This window comes from Pyricularia oryzae, chromosome 2, assembly GCF_000002495.2.
Source record: "Pyricularia oryzae 70-15 chromosome 2, whole genome shotgun sequence".
Taxonomy (NCBI): domain Eukaryota; kingdom Fungi; phylum Ascomycota; class Sordariomycetes; order Magnaporthales; family Pyriculariaceae; genus Pyricularia; species Pyricularia oryzae.
Window position 1 is genome coordinate 5,949,413 of NC_017850.1, and position 20,533 is coordinate 5,969,945.

Genomic DNA, 20,533 nt, shown 5'->3' on the forward strand with positions numbered 1-20,533 from the left:
GGCGGAGACTTTAAACGGGTCGTGTCCTTACAGGGGATGAGCTTGGCACTTGATCCGATTGATTGATTGATCGTCTGCGTGAGCACTGGAAATTGCATCTCGGCGGGAAGCCATAGTACTTTTCAGATTGGTATTATTTTTTTTGTGGTTTGTCCTGCACGTAGACAGAGATTTCCTCAGAATCCCTAACTTTCCTTTAAAAATTCTTTTTCTTCCAGCATTTTCTATTTACTTTATAATGCATTTGGTGTCTTACTAGACAACCTTTTTAGGCAACTTACTCGGCGACCAGTCCACTTTTTGATTCACCACGTTCCTTCCCTGCGTGTACCGGACAGTTTGGCACTGGGTGACCACCAAAATATTTCCCTGTGCACTTTTCGCCTAACACAGCAGCAAAGCTCAATTCCGGGAGCAGCCCAGCACTTCGATCCAAAACCATCGTGACGCGCCCAGGCGCTCCCCCTCCCGCCGACATGTCGTGGCTCACGGCCTTTACGGGCTTTGCCGCACCGCTATTCCTCGTCCTGTCGCCCATTCTGTCTTACAGCGACCAGGCCCTCGCGATGCACCGCCAAAAGAGCAGCGCTGGATTCAGTCTGGACATACCCCTGATCATGATCGTGGCGTCGTTGTTGAGGTGAGAGGGGTTTCTTTGGAGGAAAAAAAAAAGCGGATGCTCTGTTGGTACCCTGCATCGCACTGACACGACCGCTCTCAATCCTAGGATATTCTACTACCCCGGTGCGCAGTTCGATAAAGCGCTCTTGGTCCAGGCCTTCGTCATGATAGCTGTGCAGGCTGTCCTGCTCAAGATCGCACTTGACAACAGGCCAGGGCCGGCACACAAAGGCGGCGAGGCGGCGCTTCCCTTCACTGGCGCTCAGGATGGGTTCCGCGGCCAGCCAAGACCGTACAACTTTTGGCAGTGGAGGTCACACAAGCCGTGAGTTAAACATTGGGTGGCATTCGCGTGCATATCCTAGGCAACAATGGGAGACAGCTAACGTTGTGCGTGTGTGAAATCAAAACAGTTACTGGCAGTTCATACTCTACTTCTTCATCGGCCTCACGATCCTTGAGCTCATCATTGCGCCAATCCGATTCCTCTACGCTATATACTCCCCTACGATCGGCTACATAGGCCTCGCGGTGGAGGCGACGCTCCCACTCCCGCAGATGGCTGCCAACGCGCGGTCCCGGTCCTGCAAGGGCTTCCGGCCGTCGGTGGTCATCAGCTGGATTATGGGAGACGCCATGAAGATGTACTGGTTCTTCACCTCGGAGACCGAGATCCCGACTGCCTTCAAGGTCTGCGGAATGTTCCAGGCCGCCTGCGACCTGTTCCTGGGCGCGCAGTACCTAATGTACGGCGATGGCGAGTCGCGCGTGGCGGGCGTGGAGATGCCGCGCGGCCTCGGAATTGCCAATGGGGCCGTCCCGATGCAGCAAATGGGTGCACACAGCCCGAGCTTCACGGCCTCCACGGGCCGGATTGGTGGGGGTTTTGACGGGCCGGCCGGACGTAGAACTCCAAGCCTTTCTTCAAACAAGGACTTTGATTGATGCGTCGAGTGAGGGTTAATTAGAAGTGTGGGGATGAAAAGACCAAGAATTTGAAGCACGTCGGATTTTGCAGATGGATGGATAGGCTTTTGGGTGCTGTACTGGACAAGGGGGTGCAGACAGGGTATATAATCAGGGAGGGCTACGAAGTACCGCAGCCTAGGGCCGTGCACCGTGTTCAGTTGTGTGAAGGAGATACCTCCAGTCTTGTGCGGCCACCCAATAATTCCGGCGCTGCAGGAAAATCATTGCATCGATAAAGCTTTAGAGTAAATCATAGAGCTTCTAGAAATATATGAAACAGAATTGATTGTTATCCCGAGGGGCTGGCAGCATTCGCGGAGTTCTTGGCGACTGGGCTTAATGTATTGTAATCACTAACACGAACACTTGATTGAGATTCTACCGTGGGCCACACACACCCGTGGCCGCAAACCTCTGATACTCTACTCTCTTTCTTCTCTAAACCAACGCAAGTGTCAATTCGGAAGTACAAATCAGAAATTTGCAGATTTGTCTTGAAAATCGGTCGCAATTTTATTTTTTTCCTCGACAAGCTAAATTGGATCTAAAGTCTTTTATTGGATTGGGCCGGTACACAAGAAAGAAAGTACCAAGACCAGGATAGGACAACGTCTTCCCACTAGGTTTGTGAGTTTTTACCACACATCACTCACTGTATTGAGGTTTTACAACCATCAACTATAAACATCGACTATGCTCGATTTCAATCTGCCCGGCCACTCGCAGTGAGGCCAAGGGCTAATTTCAAGAGACGCTGTGGCCCAGGCTTGCACTGGCTTGGATATGGTCTGCTCACCTGCATCTCTCTTGCCTTACACATCTTGAGGACAACATCATCACCAGACAAGTCCAATTGGCTCCCTCAAACCTTTTTTCTGTTCTTCCCCTCCAATAACAGCTTCGTGCCCCAGAACAATTGGACCTTCTGGTTTTGCCATCACTCAATTGAGAACTTGTCAACCAATCTTCCGTCATCAACCCCAGCCAAAACTTGCAACTCCTTCACACGGTCTGAATTATTTTCTCGCCACGATCGAAGCAATCTACACGACAGAAGAGAGTAATATCTGCTAACGTTTGCTTAGCCCCTGGTCTATCCATCTGAGCAAAGCAGCATACCATTATCTTGCCGTAAGTCGGAGATTTCTTTTCTTTCTATCCCAGCCTTGCCCTCGCCTTATATATGCAAGTGGTTTCTACCATCCAATCAAGGTGGCATATCATTCCCTGTCCATCAGTTGGCTTCTATTTCTAGGTCTTCCCTCACTTTACAATCCTCAACTGCTTTCCAACCTCCAGGAAAACTGGTATGTCTAAAATTCTTTCGATCACACCATAATCTCTTACTACTTCACATACTCGAGAAAAGTGACAAAACATTACCTTGCCGTCACCCGGGTCTCTTTCTTCTGTCCACAGTCTTTCCCTTTCCCCTCATCTCCCAGTAGCTAACTACTTTCCATTCTGAAGCATACAACCAGACGGTTACCTGAAATTTCTTTATGTCTACCGTGCTTGAAAACGTGCATACCATTCCGCTATTTCCTGTCATCGCTTCTGCTAGACCTGGGTGCTGAACTCTCTTGCAACCCTCGACTGCTTCTTAGCCCAATATCGTTTAACCTCCTGCACCGCCCGGAAATATTTTGATTCCTTCCCCTGGTTACTGTTATCTAGTCTGACAACACCCACCGCCGGAACTGACACAAGACTGTTCCCTTTTCCTCCAGCCACTTGTGCTCGAAATTCTGCCTCTTGACAAAAAAGGCCATTCACTACATCCGTTGACCAAAGATCCTACCAGACTCAGTGGAAACAACTAGGCCAAGCTCTAAATCACCGTCATTCTCAGGTCAGTGAACATAACTTTGACCTTGTTCTCCTTTCTTCCTTACCTCGTCTAGCAACATGTTCCTTGCTTTACTTGTCTAAACACGTCTTTTAACAGACTCGGGAAAACAATTGAGCCAAGGTCTACCACCTCTACCGTCAGGTCAGTTAAAATTATATTCATGTTATAGCTTCCTCCTTCCTCCATTAAACCATTTATCGGGCCGCATTTCTGGCCAGTACTTCGACACTCTCCTCTCTCTTTTTTTCCTTCAGATTTGTACCTTCGCCCAAACCCTCTTTCCGCTCCTGCCTAAGTTGGCACCCATTTGTGGTTCGGCAGATTTTGCCAACGAACCTTGGACCGAATATCTGGCGACCACACCTTCTCATCCTTCAACTTCTCTTCTGCTCGTACACCTGAACTTCTTTTCCTGGACCTGCATTTCTTCAACAACACCCACTCATCCAAAATCTCAGCTAGCAACATCAACACCAGGTACATTCCTCCCATGCTCACTCCAACCAACCAACACGGACCCTCGTAACAGCAATACTCCACGCAGCCCTTCGGGTTTTCCCTCACTTCTCCCCACTGCCACCTGTTCTTCCTCGGTCGCAACTCTTCGTCAAACTCGAATACAAATCTGAGTGACAAGTAACCTCGAGCCGACCGAGCCACCGCCGCCTCTCAATATCTCTCCTTCCTTCCATCTCTTTGCGTCCTGATCATCAGTCCTTCTGACCATTCTTTTCGCAGCCAGCCATCCACAGCTGTTAACATCTTTTGTCGCCTTATCAAGCACATATAGGTGAGCGACCATCTCGACCCCAAGCAACAACTATCAGCTCTGTCCATCAACTCATCTCTACCCGCCTACAGGCCCATCCTTGCATCTTGTCATCAACTCTGTCATTTTCCATCAAAAACAAACTCAAGTCTGGCTGGAACACAGAAACACGAAGCATCAACCAGAAATCGCTTATCAACTACATACAACATGGCACCAACCAATTTCAAGACGTACGAGTCTCAGGCTAGGCTGCTCGCCGCAGTTATTGCTAGTGCTCCGGACTTGAAGCTTAACTTCAAAGGTATAGTTTTGCCTTTTCATCAGGTCTAACTACGAACAAAACCTCTACCTTCTTCATACCTTCACCTCACCCCACACACCACAGTACATCATTTCCTTGATCAGTCCTTTTTCTAATGTGAATTACCATAGCCATTGCGGCTCACTATGGCTCTGACACGACCACATGCGGCATTGAGCACCGCTTCCGGCCCATCAAGAAGCAGGCCGCAGCAATCCGTGCGGCCGTCGCCAAGGGTGAAGACCCAAAGGATATGCAGGACATTGTCGGCATGAATGAGAAGGGTACTTGCCTATACACACATACACACACATGCATACACTTTGTCCTTCTATATTGTCCCATTCTCCTTGCTCAAATACCCTATTCATACCCCTTATATCCATATCACATCCCCATCACTACTATCAACTTTAAAAAGGGCGAAAAACTAATAGCTTTTATAAACGCACAGAAATCGCCAAGTACTACGGTGAATCTACCCCCCAGGGCCTCGAATTCCAGTTTCGCTCGGTCAAATCCAACGCGCGTAAACTCCAAGAAGTCTCCCGAGCCGGCGGCAACACCGCCACAGCCCTGGACACAACCCCTTCGACCCCGCGTAAACGCAAAGCCGCAGGCTCCGCCACCGCCACCCCTGCCTCGAAGCGGGGCAAGAGGAAGACGGCGCCCAAGATCGAAATGCTCAGCGACGATGACTACGACCAGGACGTTGATTATGACGAGTTAGACGCAAAACCTCGCGTACCCACCCAAACCCCGGCGTCTCTTGTGCCCGCCAGCATTACACACAGCGGACCGGACGCATATAATATCGGCACAAATTCCAACGATGGCGCCGCGCGGGCTTTGGACAATTCGACGGTCGACAACGAGTCGGTTTTGGAGCGCGAGGCGGATCCACTGCTTTCGCAGCATTCGTTGGGCAGCTTCGATGCTGTCGAGGACGATGGCGAATGTTAAACCATTGGCTTCGAAAACACAGTGGTGCTCGGTTTCGCTGTGTTTGGTTTCGCGGTTTGCTTGTGCAACGCCGTACCGAAGTAAATGCACCCAGGCCACGCAATTATTTCCTGGTTGTGTTTCTTTTATTGCACCTTCTGCTTCTTAGCCTTATTATATTCGCTGCTTTATATTCCGCTTGTTTTATTATTTTGCGGAGTTTGTCCATTTTGCGCAGCTTTTTTATATTTTACCCCTGATTCTTTCATATCGATTGCGGATATTTTAAATTTGGAGGAAGCGGAAAATATGCCCTGAATTTTACATAAAAAAAGCACAAGCCTAAACAGTATTATTATTTGAGAGAATCGGAAGGGATATACCCAGAATCCTGCGATGGATTTTACTAGTTCTAGGTCTAGATTGAGAATTTTTATTTCTTTCCCGCATTACCATTTGCCACTTTCCAATGGATAGGTTTCGTAGCCTTGAACAGCAACAGCAAAATCATGTCAGCATTGACAGCATATAACGACAACAGGGCGAAAGGATAGCAAAAGACACATATACTGCAGCGGCATACATCAAAAACAAGGTATTCCTCCCAACCCATTTGTTTTCCACCATTGTGAATGCAAATGTTTCTACGCTAATTAGATGCTATTACACCACTGAACCTCCCACGAGGACACGTTCGTACACATCTACCAAGGCAACCAGACTTCCTAATTCTCAGGCTCCTCCTCCCGAAGACACTCGGACACCAGGGCCATGACCGACCAGATCTCGGCCTGGATCAAAAACGCCACCATGTCCAAGATCACCAGGCGCCCAACTCCCCTCCACGACAGGTCGCTGAACGGTGAGATGCCAAAAACCCCCGGCAGAGCCTCGGCACCGCCCGGCCGACGGCCGATATAGCTCCGCGCCAGCAACCTGATGGTGACAGCCTGGAGCGGCGTGAGGAGGCAGGTGACGACGGCCCTCTGGAAGATGTCGGACGCCAGCCGGGCCGGGAAGAGGGTGTGCAGGTTAGTGTTGTAGCGCACGCCGCGGTGGTCGCCGTTTGGCCCGTCGCCGCCTCGCACGCTGCCTTCTGTCGGGGCGTTGGGCCGCAGCTCGGCCGACCAGACGCCCGGTGGTCCGTCCGACGCGAGTTCGTCCGGGTCCCTATCCACGTGTACCAGCGTAGCAAAGACGCGCTCCGTGCCCTCTTCGTCGTCCTCGTCGCTGTCATAGTCCTCCGCAGCCGGCACCGATGAGAACGTGCTCTGCCGGCGGATGGCGGCATGTGGGGCCTGGCTCTGACCCGCGCCGCCTTCTCCCCCGAGGACGACGCTCTCTGGCCTCGGGACGCCGTCGGATGTCCGCCTGGGCCGGTGAAGGTTTTCCCTCAGGTGCGAGAGCAGCGGGGTCTGCTCAGGGGCGCTCGTCTGTTCCGGCCGGGGCGAGTAGTATGCGGCGCTGCGCATCTCGTCTTCCCTGCTCGGCTTTGGCAGCAGGCGGTAGAATGTGTAGCCCACGAAAAGGCCCATGATGTCTTGCAACCGCCCGGTCAGCTGGTGGGCCACGAGCGGCGCGAAGCTTATGGCCACTCCACCGAGCCAGCTGATGATGTCCCTTGGCTGAAGCGAGCGCAAAGGCGGCGGTTTTGCTACTGGAGACTCATCTGAGAAGAAGAGGAAGAATGACAGTCCGGGGAACCATGCGTTTCTGGGAGCGAGGCCGAGAGATTGGACGGGCATAAAAATATGCAGGTGAGCTCGTATGTATACTATTATTGCGTCTAAAACACTATTATCCAAGCCGAGGCTGATTAGAATAGCATCGAGGGCATGAAGTTTGGGTGGTCAGGACTAACGAAGACTTGACATGAGAAAATGTCTCAAAGCGAACATAATTAATTAATTCATCTGCGATGAAGCAGGGAAGCCCAGGAAACAAAAGGGCAAAGAGAGATCTTTGGCTGCGCTCGTAATAGTAGAGGTCTGCCAGAGGGACATCCCCGTATCGTTTATAAGCCTGAACAAGGAACATAGAATTTGTCAGAAAGCCCATTGGCACGAGAATCCAGGGCCTTCGTAGCAACAACTTACCAGCATGCGACTCTTGACACCGTCGATTCCTAGACTACCTCCATTAAGGGCATGGATCCCGACGTAGTGCATGCATGAGCCTATGTGGTCTGCGTTGGCTTTAGCCTTTAACCGCTCCACCTCGGCAGCCAGCCTTTCGGCACCGCCATCCTCGGGCTCGGCGACGCCAATAGCGTGCATGACTTCGTTGTGCGCCCGGATCAGCTCTCTGTTAAGGCGCCTAGCTTCGGGGTTGATGGGTCTGCCGCGTTCGTCATAGGCCTGAGCAGGCAAACGGGGGTCGTGGGGACCCTCTCCTTGTACTACATCATCGTAAGGAGACCGACCCTGGGTGGTGTGTTAGTTGAATGCTCTCTAGATGAGTGATAGGGCGGGTTGGGGAGTGGGACTATATATGGACTTTAAAGAGTAGACCGCATCACAGTGAATTATGGATAAAAGAAGCAGGCTTACCAAGGCCAACGAGGTCAGCGGCTCAGACCTCGTCATGATGTGCTGTTGAAGGATAAGGGTGAAGATGAGGCCATTGGACCCAGCATCGGCAGGGGTTCCTCACGTGGCCAGACGGGATGTCACCAGAAGGCCAGGCTTTTGTATGAAGTCGTATAAAGTAACAACTCTTTGCTAAGGTCTGTTTTCTCGTTTGACCCCAGCCAATTGCTTTGTTGCCCTGGGGTGTCTATATGTGCATGAGTACCTTGAACGCGCAGTTGTTCTTTGATGACGTTGAAGTCTCGGGCAATCAAAGCGCGTTAAGTGGGATTGAGCCTCATCCCTGTCGCGTCGCACCGTCGCATCCAGGTCCCTCCACAATCTGGCGCTAAGATAACCTTAATTTCTGATGCTTCGTCCAATCAAAATTCTCCGATAACTCCACTTTGGTTGTTCGGCAGACAAAAAATTGTGAAAAGTCCAACAGCCGGCCTTTGCGCCTCTCGCAATCAAAGTGGGATGAAGCCTTGGTATGCGCCGGCGATAGTGTCGATTGATCTACTCCGCTAGCCACGCTCTCGGCACCTACAAACACCAGCCATGGCTTCCAAAATGGCATTCAAGACGACCTTTGAGCCGGAAAAGGTCATCCAACCAATCTTTACCGGCGGCTCCATTGCACTGGACAGCAAAGCTCAGATCCTCGCGTCTACTCTAGGAGAGGACGCAGTGCTGACCGACATCACCACGGGAAAGCGCCTTGCCACGATTGAAGGGGTAAGTTACTTCCAATCTCTACCTTTATCAAGGCGAGATACTGAAAGCATGAAATCAACAGGATGGCGAACCGATATCGACCCTCACTCGTATGTACCATGCCGGGAACAGAAACATAAACCCCAACTTTCAACGTCGGGGAACGACCAGACTAACCAATGAAACCTACGCTTCCCTAAACAGTTACACCCTCTTCATCACATTTGATCATTAGCTCGCGGTCACTCTCTCTAAGGATTTACTCCCTCGCTATCGACTCCGACAACGCCTCGATCGAGGCGACGCTCACGCGAACCCTCAAGCCTCATGGCACCCCCGTGGTTGTCCTGGCCGTCGACAGGACCAGCACGCTTCTTGCCACCGGCGCCGCTGATGGAGCAATCAAGGTCTGGGACATAGTTGGCGGATATGTCACCCATACCTTCCGTGGGCCGAGCGTATTAGCCTCGGCCCTACGCTTCTTCGAGGTGGCTGCCACCGCCGAGGACACCAAGGGCCAGAAAAAGAAGAAGGGCAAGAAGAGCCAGGGTGCGGCGGAGGCAGAGAGCGATGTCAACTCCACGACCGTGAACTTCAGGTTGGCATCCGGAAGCCAAGATGGAAGGGTACGGGTTTGGGATTTACACAAGCGTGCTGCGATAGGAGACCTCGAGTCGCATGTCTCCGACGTCACGGGCATCGATTACTCGGCTCAGGAGAATAGCCTCATTACCGCCAGCAGAGATAAGACGATCATCTGGTGGGATGTTAGGACTTGGCAGCCCAAGAAGATTGTGCCTAGCTTGGAGCTAGTCGAGGCTGCTGGCTTCCTGGACGACGGTCGACTGGCCTACTCTGCAGGTGCGAACGGTCGCGTTCGTCTTTGGGAGTCTGAGACGGGCCGCGAAGTCACGAAAGAGCAGAGCCCGAGGACCGAAGGAGAAGCCTTTGTCGGCGCGGTTTATTGCGCACAACAGTCGCTCTTGGTCTGCGTTCAGTCAGATCACACGCTCGTCCTATACACAACCCCTACCGTCAACTCAGCCACCATACCGGAGCTCGAACCCCTGAGCCCTACCCGCAGGATATCAGGAACTCATGACGATATTATAGACCTTGGTTACCTACTCCCAGACAGATCTTTAATGGCCCTGGCTACGAATTCTGAGGAGGTCAGGGTGGTCTCGGTTTCCCAAGAAGCAGAGGGCTCGACCTATTTTGGTCAAGATGTCACGGCGCTTAAGGGCCACGAGGATATTGTCATTGCCTTGGACACTGATTGGTCAGGACACTGGCTTGCAACGGCGGCCAAGGACAACACAGCTCGTCTATGGAGGATCGACCCAGCAAACAACTCTTTTACATGCTACGCCACTTTCACTGGCCACGCCGAGTCCCTAGGAGCAATTGCACTCCCAAAGAGCATACCACCCAAATCATCACAGGCATACACCGACCCCTTGAACCACCCTCCGTCTTTCTTGATTACAGGGTCGCAAGATCTCACGGTGAAAAAGTGGGAGATCGCAAATGTGGCGCAACAGGGTTCAAAGAAGGCATCACGGGCAGCCTTCACCAGGAAAGCACACGAAAAGGACATTAATGCTGTAGACATTAGCAGCACAGGGCAACTGTTTGCCTCGGCGTCCCAGGATAAGGTGGTCAAGATATGGAGCGTCCAAGAGGGCGAGGTCCAGGGTATTCTCAAGGGACACAGGAGGGGAGTCTGGTCCGTCAGATTTGCTCCAGCCGACATGCCCATCCTGCAGGGAGAGGACGGTGCCACTTCTGCTGGCAAGGGCATCGTGTTGACTGGGAGCGGTGACAAGACCATCAAAATCTGGAGTCTCACAAGCTATACATGCATTCGTACGTTCGAGGGCCACTCCAACAGCGTCTTGAAGGTGATCTGGCTCCCGATACCCAGCACCAAGGAGGACAACGAGGCAGCCAAGAAGAGGCCAGTGCAGTTTGCCAGTGCAGGTGGCGACGGCCTTGTCAAGGTCTGGGATGCAAACACGGGAGAGTGTGTTGCCACTCTCGACAACCACACCGACCGCGTTTGGGCTCTGGCTGTGAAGCCCGGTACTCAGGGCAGCATTGCTGATGCTGACGATGTGGACATGGACGGCGACAGCGAAGAGCAAGTTGGTGATGCGCTTGTGCTTGCTTCAGGATCGGCCGACTCGACAATCACATTTTGGCGCGACACTTCGTCAATGACTCAGCTTGCTGCAGCGAAAGCCGCAGACGAGCTCGTCGAGAAGGAGCAGGAGCTGCAAAACCACATGCGGGCGGGTCACTACCGCGAGGCCATTGTATTGGCGCTCCAGCTCAACCACCCCGGCAGGCTCTTGTCCCTATTCAAGACGGTCATGGAGGAGGGCAGCAACCTGGCGACAGCAGAGATGCGGCTGGATGAGGACAGGAAAAGCCTTACCGGCAGGGCCGCTGTCGACGAGGTCATCGCCACGCTGTCGGACGAGCAACTCTCAGTCCTGCTCCTGCGCCTGCGCGACTGGAACGCCAACGCGCGGACCGCGCCCGTCGCCCAGCGTATCCTGTCCGTGGTTGTGCGGAGCTACCCGGCCTCGAGGCTTGCGGGCCTGGCCGTGGCTAGGCGTCGGGCCGTCGGCGGAAAGGGAGTGGGAGAAGTGCTGGACGCGCTAAAGGCGTACACCGAACGCCACTACCGGCGTCTGGAGGAGCTGGTGGATGAAAGTTACCTGGTCGAGTATACCCTGCAGGAGATGGACAGCCTTGCGCCGCCGGTGGATATGACGGCGATCGAGGAGGCGTCGAGAGATGTTGTTATGCTGGAGACATAGAGTTCATGTTTTGCATAAAGCATGGCGACTTGAAAAACATTTTCTGTATTTTCCCGAGTATGTATGGCGTAGTTGCAAGAAAGTTTTCTTTTTTTCTGGGGAATCATATTCAGAAGCTGCCATAAACATGGACACACATCACTTACGTACCTAGGCACCTATGCATTCACTTACACTGCATACTTGCCTGCGAGCTTGCCTGCCCCTACAAACATTGGTATTTGCCTAGTGCTCTCTTTATTCAAGTGTTATCGCTAGTAGGTACCCGGTGCGTCCAAGAAGTGCGCGTGGCAAACACGGCTGCTGGATAAAGGGTTCCGTTTGCCTCATGGGACCATCACTTTCAGTTCAACATTACATGGGAGGGGTCCGGTGCAGGTATAAATTGCATGGCTTGACAAACAAGACTCTTTAAATTCCTCTTCTAGTCAACATCACCCTTTTTACATCTTTCTCGCCTTGTTTGCCGCATTCTTCAGAGAACACTTCCACTCACACTTACCCCAGCCTCGGATATCTTCCCAAGCCCCCCTCAACTCAATCACAAACTTGACGTTGATCGAGGTGAGATGAGTAGTCAAAATCGCATATCCGCCCCGAGATGTGGGATCAGAGATATCCCTGTACCTCAAAGGGCCGAGTCCTCAGGCATAATCAGGAATGAAACCGAACTGCGGTGGAGCATCTATAACTCCGACGCCGACTCTTCCAGACTCACAGCTCAAGGAATCAGTCTATACCAAGTCCTCCATCGTAGTTTTCGAACCGACCCCAAGCTGACGCAAGAAGTGCCCGAAAGAGACAGGACGGTTTTTGCTTTACCGTTTCTTGCACTCAACAGCAATCACCCGATACATGATCTGGGGAGTCTCTTCACAGCTGGATACCAAAACATCAACCGCAGAAGCCCTGACAATATTCCGTTTCTGGCCTACGTCGCTGCAAAGACTGCCCACCTGACGGATGAAAGGAGGGAGGACCTTTTCGAGTGGACCCTTGACACGTGCGCCGACCCTCAATGCATCCCTATGGAGCTCTGGAGGAGGCCAGGGTTGCCGATGCCTCTGCAGCTGTCACAAGATCTAGGACCAATGGCGGATTGGTGCACCCCTGAGAGACTTGATCTCCTGAAACCGCATCTGACAGTGTTTATGAGAGATTCGTGAGTCGCTTCCCACTTCTACAGAGGCCACTTATCAAGCAGTCAATCCTAGCAGTTGGCACCAACCTCTGGAACCCATCATATATACACCTGATGGGAAACGTTTTTTCAGCTTACCTACCTACTTGCCTGCATCCGGTGTGGGCACGAACTATATCGAGACAGACGTACCTGCTAAAGAAAATAATTGACTGCTTGATAAGAGGTCTCCTTCTGAGTTGCTTGGATGTCTTTCTTCCCAACACTTGTGGACTGGAGTCTAATCTTCTTACTCTTCTTCCCAGGCTCTGTCGCTGCTACGAAGCTCTGGGTGACTTTTGTGACATTGAAGCCGCCGAAATCGCTCTCAAACATATGCCGGCGTTGAACAAGACTCTTCGCCTGCTGCCGCGCATGATCAGAGGACAAAACTATGCGTTGCATCGACTGGTTTGCTCTCTACGCTGGTGAGCTGCTGCTCCCACTCTCCCTCTCCCTCTCCCTCTAATTCCATTCGCGCGTGAACTGACAGACGCATTATTTCAGCTACTTCTCCGAGGGTGGTCCAAAGCGGAGCATCCCGTACTGTGCCATGTTGACGGGTGAATCAGCGCCCGTAACATCCAGGACTGCTCGCGTAATGAAGCTCGGTCAGGTCTTCGGTGGCTACAGCAGCTTTGAGATCACGCTCGAAAGATCAGACTTGAGCATTTTTGGCCCGGGTGGAATGGGTTCTGGACGGAAATTCTCAATCTGGTCCGGACTTGACCATTTCCTTACTACGCACAACACCAACAAAAGTATCGTGATTTTTCACGGCCTGCTGGGATGTGACAAGTTGACTGACGACATTTACGATGAGATTGGCGAAATTATCAGTAGTGGTAAGTGACAATCTCTCAGAAAGAACAGGGGAAAGGAGCCTCTCTCCCCATCGTCCCCACCCATAATCTAAAGCAAAAACCAATGGTTGTACATAGTGAAGTATCAGGACCGTACTCTCTCTCGACCATCCAGGCGGGCTGTGGACATCTCCAAGACGATATTCATATTCACATCTCCATTTGCCGAGGATCTCATTGCCGAGCACAAGGAAAAGTGGTATTATCTGCGAGAAATCAAGGACTGGCAGAAGAAAAGCCCACCCGACGCGGCAGACAGGTTCATGAGCCTTGTCGAGTTCTCCAAAACCCCTGCCGGATCCGCCTGCATGGAGGAGCTCATCCAAGCCATCCGGGACAAGGCACGCAGCAGGCCAGACTCTTCAGCCTGGCAGTTGGCCAGCCAGGTGTGCGACGGAGGCTCGGTGATTCCGCACTTCCCCATGGACTGGGAGGACATGAACATCCTCGTCGAGCGCAAGACTCAAGAGGATGGGTGGCAAACCTGCTTTAACTGATTGCTGTGCAAGAGTGGGTGAATATGGAAGCGAAAGTTTGTCTGGGCAGAATTGGTCCCCGGACCTTGATGTTTGGAATGGGCTTGTGGCCCCCTTTGGGCTGAAAAAATCAGACTCCTGCCTCTCCTGTTTGACTATAGTTCAGGGATGGCATACAGGAATTGTCGTGGAGACAGCAGGCTTGACGACAGGTTGAAGAGAAATTAAGGTTGGCGACGAAGCCTCAAAAAAAGGAAGGAAAAAAAAGAAGAAGAAGAAAAAGAAAAGAAACAGCGAGCGAAAGCAGGCGAACCACTGGGGTAGACGCTTCTTCAAAAGAAGAAGTTCCGAAAAAGGAAATGGAAGCACGCATTGGAATTACTGTGGCTTGTCTAGGGTAAATTGTATCAACATCTTTGGTCTGGTATGGAACGGACGGGTATGATCACATTTTCTGTTGGGGAACTTTGTCTTTTGTCGTTTAGTTGCTTGGAGACATGAAAGAAACGACACCCTCTCGAGACAGCAGGAAGAAGGGGCAAGACCTTTGAGATGTGGGCGAAAAGCACAAGTTGATAGAACTAACTGTGCACAGGCTATCTATTATAGAACATTCTCTGCTCTCTATGCATCCTCCCATCATGATACCACCCGACATGCATTTTTGTCAGTAAATGCATGTGTCTAAATGCGTTAAAATCGTCATTTCGTCTGTATAAGTGCTATATTATACCACTCCCAGTTGGAAAATCGGGCCAAGCCTGTCGCCTAATCCCCAGTCGCAAAGCTGGCTGCGAAGAGAGAGAAAAGAAAGAACGCCAAGAAGAACAAAACAAAAAACCGACGTATACTCATAACTCCCATGCCGCGGATGCAGACGCCCCATCCGTGAGAAGAAAACAAGGAAAATCAAAAGCTGAAAGAGTAAACGCCTAATGTACTCACTGCCTTTCGCCTCTAAGCCAAATTACAAGAAAATTATTTACCACCTCTCAAAGTCAGCATCAACTCATAAGATCTCCTTCAACTTTGTCTTTTGCTCGGGTGTCAAGTAGGTGGGGAACTTGACGTTGTACTTGACAACAAAGTTACCCCTCTGGCCAGGCTTCTTGGAGATTGGCATTCCGAGGCCAGGGTAGGTATCACGGGAGCCTGGCTGCGTAGGCCCTGCCTTGTCGATTTGCAGCTGCTTTCCGTCAATGGTTGTGATTGTGCGCTTCCAGCCTGTCAGGGCCTCCTTGAGCTCCAGGTCGACATCGTGGACGACATCATCACCCTCGCGAGTGTAGAGTGCATGTTTTTTCTATCAAAGAAAAATGTCAGTATATTAAATTCCCCTTCCACATGTTCTAACAAAGTGTGGCAAACTTACCTCTTCCACGATAAAGACCAAATCCTGCTGGCCGCCCTCCTCCTGGTCGCCCACCCCCTTGAAGCGGATCTTGCTGCCCTTCTTCAAACCAGGCTTGATGGGGACCTCGAGAACCGTGTCGGTAGTGGTGCGCTTTCCTGAGTCGTCAAACATCTTGCGCTTGATCTTCATCTTCTTGGTGGTGCCGTTGAACATCTCCTCCAGCGTCACTGGCAGGGGACGCTCGACCGTTGTGATCTCAGGTGTGGGTTGCCTTTGTGACCTCGCACCACCACCGGGCACGGAATCACCAAAGGACGACCGCACGCGCGGACCTCCCCTCGAGGAGCGGGCACCGCCGCCGAGAATATCTTCAAGGTCTTCAGGGTTTATGCCACCCATACCGCCGCCGCCACCACCACTGGCCTGCCTGAAGAAATCTGAAAAGACGGAATCGGGGTTGCTGAAACTGAACCCGCTGCCGTTGGTCGAAAAGCGGAAAGTGCCGCCACCACCTGGACCGCCAAAGCCGAAGTTCTGGAAGCCTCCAGGCATGCCACCAGCACCGCCAGCGAAGGGGTTGCCACCATCCGTGTCCATGGGCACGCCCCCGCGCAGGAGGAATTCAAGCCCATATTGGTCATATGTCTTGCGCTTTTCTGGATCCGAGAGGATCTCGTATGCTTGAGATACCTCCTTGAACTTCTCGGCTGCATCTGTGTTGTTCTTGTTCTTGTCGGGGTGCCACTTAAGTGCTTGTTTCCTAGACAACGCAGAAGCAATATAGTGGTTAGTCGTGACTTCAGCTTGAGGGATGTCTATATGGTATGAGTGAACCGGAAGCAAAACAACACAATAGTCTTACCTGTATCCCTTCTTGATGTCATCTTGTGTCGCATCGGGCTTGATGCCCAGTGCATCGTAAAGCTTAGTTTCCTTCACCATATTGGCTGCTCGTGCGACAAGACACTTGGTGCAGGTGTATTAGATATTCGCGCTCAGGCGACAAGGTTTGAGAATAAATCGTCCTTGTTATATCGTATTCCAAAGACAGGGTTGACTATTTTTGCGTTTTTGCGCAATGTCTTGCTGATGTTGACGTGTTGGCGTCTGTTTGCTAGTGACTTGCTACTTGCCAAGTCCAAGCTCACCGATGACGATTGTTGAATCGCTCGATGCGTGTAGGTGTGGTAATGTGAATGTAGGCTTGTGAGAGCTAAGCAAGCCGGAATGTAATGAAAAAAAGAGCTCAATTAACAAGTTTGCAGATTATCGCCAGTTGAATGTAGTACAATGCGAAAAAAAAGGTATGCAGATACGAATCTCTGAAAGCAGTTGAGCAGATGCAGGTGGTGGTTGAAGAGAGAATGGTTGTCTGGTGAGAGCGGTGGGCCGATCGATGCCACCCCACAGCTTGTAGAAGGCCGATTCGATTCGACAGTTCCAGCAACTTCCATAGGTGAAAGCTGGGGGACAAGCTGTGACGTACCCGCGGCCCGGCGGGGTGACTGTCACTCGCAAAACATCCAAAAAGCAAACTGATTCATTAGTGATTACATGCATCGTGGAAGATAAAAGAAAGCGTCGAATAGCATCGAAACCTGAATTATTTCGCAGAGTTCTTTCATCGAATGCGCTGGCATATACTCTAAAGTGTTTTGCACGAGGCCGAAACTCCCCTGAGGCGGGTACGTACCTACCATGTACCAGTAGTAAATTTCTCCTTATCAAATTGGACCACCCTACCTAGAAGCTACCTCCAAATTCCCTTTTCTGGCGGTGATGAATTGAGGCGGCGCTATCCGGACGGGCAATCGATCGCGGGGTTGCTAGACACGGATAAGGCCATGGCTTGCTAACCTAAGCAAGCCAAGATCCAATGCTTTGCTTGCTGCTGGGCGTGGCTGAATTGGGGCTGGTGCAGCACCGCGGAGTTTCAGAGTTTCAAAGTTGTGGCTGAGCCTCAACTCCTCACTTGTTCAATTCCCAGCTGATCAAAGGGCCTTCCTTGCCTGAGTTTCCTTGACCTAAACTGGCCGCAGTTGGCAGTCTTGTCAGTGCAGACGTTTCGGTATTCAGGTTTTGATGTTCCATGCAAATAGAAAATGATATCATCACAAAAAGAGCTATATCAGAGGAACTGGGTAGTTGTACAACCTTGCAATGCTGTGTCTGTTATAGAAGTTTTCCACTTCCTGGCCAGCGCGCAATTACCTGCTTTAATCCATGCGCAGCAGCACGCAAAAAAGGTCCATGGCGTTAGATGGGTACCTAGGTAGCTGTCTTATGCTGCAATGTCAGCACAATGCAAATTTTTTTGATGGCAGTCGCCGGGAATATTCAGAGAGAAGTTAAAAAGAAGAAGAGTAATTAAGGAAAGACGAACAAGCTTATATTATCATCCAAAGCTCGTCGTCATCGTTCGGTCGCCTCGATTGCATGGTAAATTACATCCAGGTTCCTGCACCATGTGCAATCAAGGACTAGGTTCGCGCGGTACTGTATATCATAAGTACACGTCGAGAGGTGGATCGCGATCTTCTGCAAGCAAACTATGGTAAGTTGTATGCGACGGGAATCTCGTTACTACCTGGTACATATCCACAAGGACCAGGCAGGTAATCATATCAGGTGCACGGCAATGACTAGTTACCTAGAATAGAGTATTTACTAATTCTGGTATACTATGTACCAATCTGGGAGTGAGTCTATCGCGAGCGGATGGGGCCGAAAGTCAGTGTCAAGTCAGTGTCGGCGTGCCGCGTGCCTGGTTGGATGGGTCGATTGTCGATTTCGGGGGAAAAAAAAATTGACTGGCACGGGAATGTAGCATTTCTGATCCGGCACTCCGTGGTTCACCGGCGTGGCCCGAGCATACAATAACGAAAACCATGGATCGTCGGCCGGCTCTACTTGCATGACCTTGCACAACTTACTCCGATACGGTCCACTCGATGTGCGACGCCGACGCCACGGGACGCCCGTGCCTGGCGATTTATTAACTAAGCAGTCATTTCGTCCAACTAATCGCGACAAGACAGCTTGGGGCTGGCCTGGCGTGAATTGGCTTAACTGGGCATCAAAGGAAGCAAGGCACCAGACGCTTGCGGCCCAGAGGCGGGAGGGATCCTTGGCGGAAACTCCCAGTTCCTGGCACGAACCCCGGCGATGTGGTAAAAGTCGCGGCGAACTGCCGTCGCTGGGACAACCACGGCTGTCAACCGGGATTGGCTCGATAGCCAGATATGATAAACAATTCTTCTGAGATCGGTTGAGTGCACAGGCACATGTTTACGCCAATCTTTCTCCGCTTCAAGCAAGTCAAGACGCCGTATTACATACAGTAGGTTTGGTGGAAACATGGGCAAGTATGTAATGGCGGCGGAGTTGATTGCACTTAGCCCCACGTCACATTGCCGCAATCAAGCCTAACAACGGAGGGATGTGCCGCTTTTGGATTGACGATTTCTGCCTCTCCTAATGGCTGGATGAGGTTTGGAGGGTGGTGCACTAAGGTGCGGCAGGTCACGATGACCTCGTCCTTGTTTGTCTCGGCGATCCAACCGCTGACGGAGGCGGGAACGTCATAAGGCGAGTTGGACCCTACGTGCAGGATGGGATGGACATCGGCTTTTGCGACACCTCACATGGCATCCATTCCGTTTGTTTGGTCTGGACCGGCAACTTACGGCGCCGCTGTGGCCAATCCACCTTTCGTCTCACTGGATGTTGCTTGCATCCCGTATGGAATCATTACCCAGTAGTACCAATACTAAGGATGATAAAATTGATCGACATTGAGGCGCTGGGTTTGAGTCAGTTACGCACCATTGGTTGGGTTCCCATTTTAACATCAAAGAGCCGGACGGAGATTTGGACGAAGCTCCGCGAGTCCGCGTCGTTACGGTTCAGCCCTGTCAGAACAAACACACTGCCATTCGTGACTGGCAAATCTCACCAAGAAAAATAAAAAATAAAAATAAATTAAGTCATACTGTACTGCCGGGAGAAGACCGGGGGCTTGGCGCTGCGGACCCCCCATTGTCGCCACAAAACGTGTGGAACCACTGATGTCATCAAGCCTTTGCATGCAAATCTGCCCTTGTAAATCCCATCAAGACCGCGACTGGGATTAAACATTTGGAATTTGGCTGATTAGCGCTACCGAAGGGGGTCTCCAGATTTTTCGCTTGATTCTTTACGCCGCCCATCTAGAAGCCTCGTCCCTTTGCTCCCTATCAGTAAAACCACAGATAAGCACAAGTTTAGGGGTCCTGACGAGGGAGCAAAAAGGACAAAACAAACCCACATCCAATACCGGCCAAAAGGCGGTGGCGCTTAAAGGGGTCGCGCAAAAATAAGCGTGGTGCCCCCCCTCCCCTTTGCTTCCCCGCAAACTAGCCGGGATTGACGTCGTTTCCCTTCTGTCGCATATCGGAGATGTAGCCCGACTCCGCCAACGAAGGGGGAAGAAGCGATGGGACCCCTTTTCTTTCCAAGGCGGGTTTAAGGCGGCACTGGCGACAGAGATGCGATGAAATTCATGGCCCGGACACATACGCACCCCCGACCAGATGGTGAAAAAAATAGAGTTTGATTACAAACTGGGCATGGTAAAGAAATTTCACAATTGCAAGCACCGTGCTTATCACACGCGCACCTATCTGTTGCAAGTAAAGCCGCTTATCATATGCAAAACGGTATTCTACAGTTACAGCGCTGTTAGGTTGCAGCCATTATCGCATTATTGAGAGTCCTCCTCAATATTTGCGCAGCATTCCTGTCCTGACAATGACACTCAGAAAAGCATGATGATGAATGAGGCAAACACTGCCATACACCGGTGGAGGGAATTGTTGGTGTGGGGTCATTTAGACGCAACGAGATCCCAAAAAAAAGGCCTGTCCTTCCCCCAGCCCCGTCGAGCAAGGGAGCAAGGGAAGAGGGAGGTTACAGACGGTAATTCACTCTTCTCACCAGGGGTCCAAATGACGCAACGGCCACAAATTTTGCCCACAACTTCAGGTGTTGCAGATCCCGTTTAGATCCTCACGCATTTGTGTCATTGAGACGAACCACCATATCAAACCGCAG

General features: G+C 51.4%; 7 protein-coding genes across 7 annotated transcripts; 4 read left to right on the forward strand and 3 right to left on the reverse strand.

The window, feature by feature from the left end:
• Positions 1–121: 121 nt before the first annotated feature.
• Positions 122–1,954, forward strand: MGG_08175 (PQ loop repeat protein). The gene is made up of 3 exons (XM_003715099.1): positions 122–640; positions 728–946; positions 1,035–1,954. Exons 1-3 carry the CDS (start codon positions 477–479, stop codon positions 1,564–1,566), a joined length of 915 nt encoding a protein of 304 aa, XP_003715147.1. The 5' UTR covers positions 122–476; the 3' UTR covers positions 1,567–1,954.
• Positions 1,955–4,421: 2,467 nt separating this feature from the next.
• MGG_08176 (uncharacterized protein) lies at positions 4,422–5,478 on the forward strand (the record flags this gene model as incomplete). Its single annotated transcript, XM_003715100.1, has 3 exons — positions 4,422–4,515; positions 4,647–4,799; positions 4,970–5,478. The coding sequence occupies 3 exons, from the start codon at positions 4,422–4,424 to the stop codon at positions 5,476–5,478; spliced, it is 756 nt and encodes a 251-aa protein (XP_003715148.1).
• Positions 5,479–5,983: 505 nt separating this feature from the next.
• MGG_08177 (uncharacterized protein) lies at positions 5,984–8,293 on the reverse strand. Its single transcript, XM_003715101.1, has 4 exons — positions 8,007–8,293; positions 7,554–7,880; positions 7,319–7,479; positions 5,984–7,251 (listed from the first exon to the last, which is right to left on the reverse strand). Exons 1-4 carry the CDS (start codon positions 8,040–8,042, stop codon positions 6,183–6,185), a joined length of 1,593 nt encoding a protein of 530 aa, XP_003715149.1. The 5' UTR covers positions 8,043–8,293; the 3' UTR covers positions 5,984–6,182.
• A 178-nt stretch (positions 8,294–8,471) lies between these two features.
• MGG_08178 (U3 small nucleolar RNA-associated protein 13) lies at positions 8,472–11,787 on the forward strand. Its single transcript, XM_003715102.1, has 3 exons — positions 8,472–8,762; positions 8,824–8,851; positions 8,946–11,787. The coding sequence occupies exons 1-3, from the start codon at positions 8,586–8,588 to the stop codon at positions 11,567–11,569; spliced, it is 2,829 nt and encodes a 942-aa protein (XP_003715150.1). The 5' UTR covers positions 8,472–8,585; the 3' UTR covers positions 11,570–11,787.
• Positions 11,788–12,094: 307 nt separating this feature from the next.
• Positions 12,095–14,709, forward strand: MGG_08179 (uncharacterized protein). Its single transcript, XM_003715103.1, has 4 exons — positions 12,095–12,731; positions 13,016–13,177; positions 13,257–13,594; positions 13,691–14,709. The coding sequence occupies exons 1-4, from the start codon at positions 12,139–12,141 to the stop codon at positions 14,107–14,109; spliced, it is 1,512 nt and encodes a 503-aa protein (XP_003715151.1). The 5' UTR covers positions 12,095–12,138; the 3' UTR covers positions 14,110–14,709.
• MGG_08180 (SIS1) lies at positions 14,642–16,801 on the reverse strand. Its single transcript, XM_003715104.1, has 3 exons — positions 16,305–16,801; positions 15,461–16,202; positions 14,642–15,391 (listed from the first exon to the last, which is right to left on the reverse strand). The coding sequence occupies exons 1-3, from the start codon at positions 16,382–16,384 to the stop codon at positions 15,098–15,100; spliced, it is 1,116 nt and encodes a 371-aa protein (XP_003715152.1). The 5' UTR covers positions 16,385–16,801; the 3' UTR covers positions 14,642–15,097.
• Positions 16,802–18,836: 2,035 nt separating this feature from the next.
• MGG_15834 (uncharacterized protein) lies at positions 18,837–20,142 on the reverse strand (the record flags this gene model as incomplete). The annotated part of the gene is made up of 4 exons (XM_003715105.1): positions 19,435–20,142; positions 19,268–19,353; positions 19,129–19,171; positions 18,837–19,069 (listed from the first exon to the last, which is right to left on the reverse strand). Exons 1-4 carry the CDS (start codon positions 19,577–19,579, stop codon positions 18,837–18,839), a joined length of 507 nt encoding a protein of 168 aa, XP_003715153.1. The 5' UTR covers positions 19,580–20,142.
• Positions 20,143–20,533: the final 391 nt, after the last annotated feature.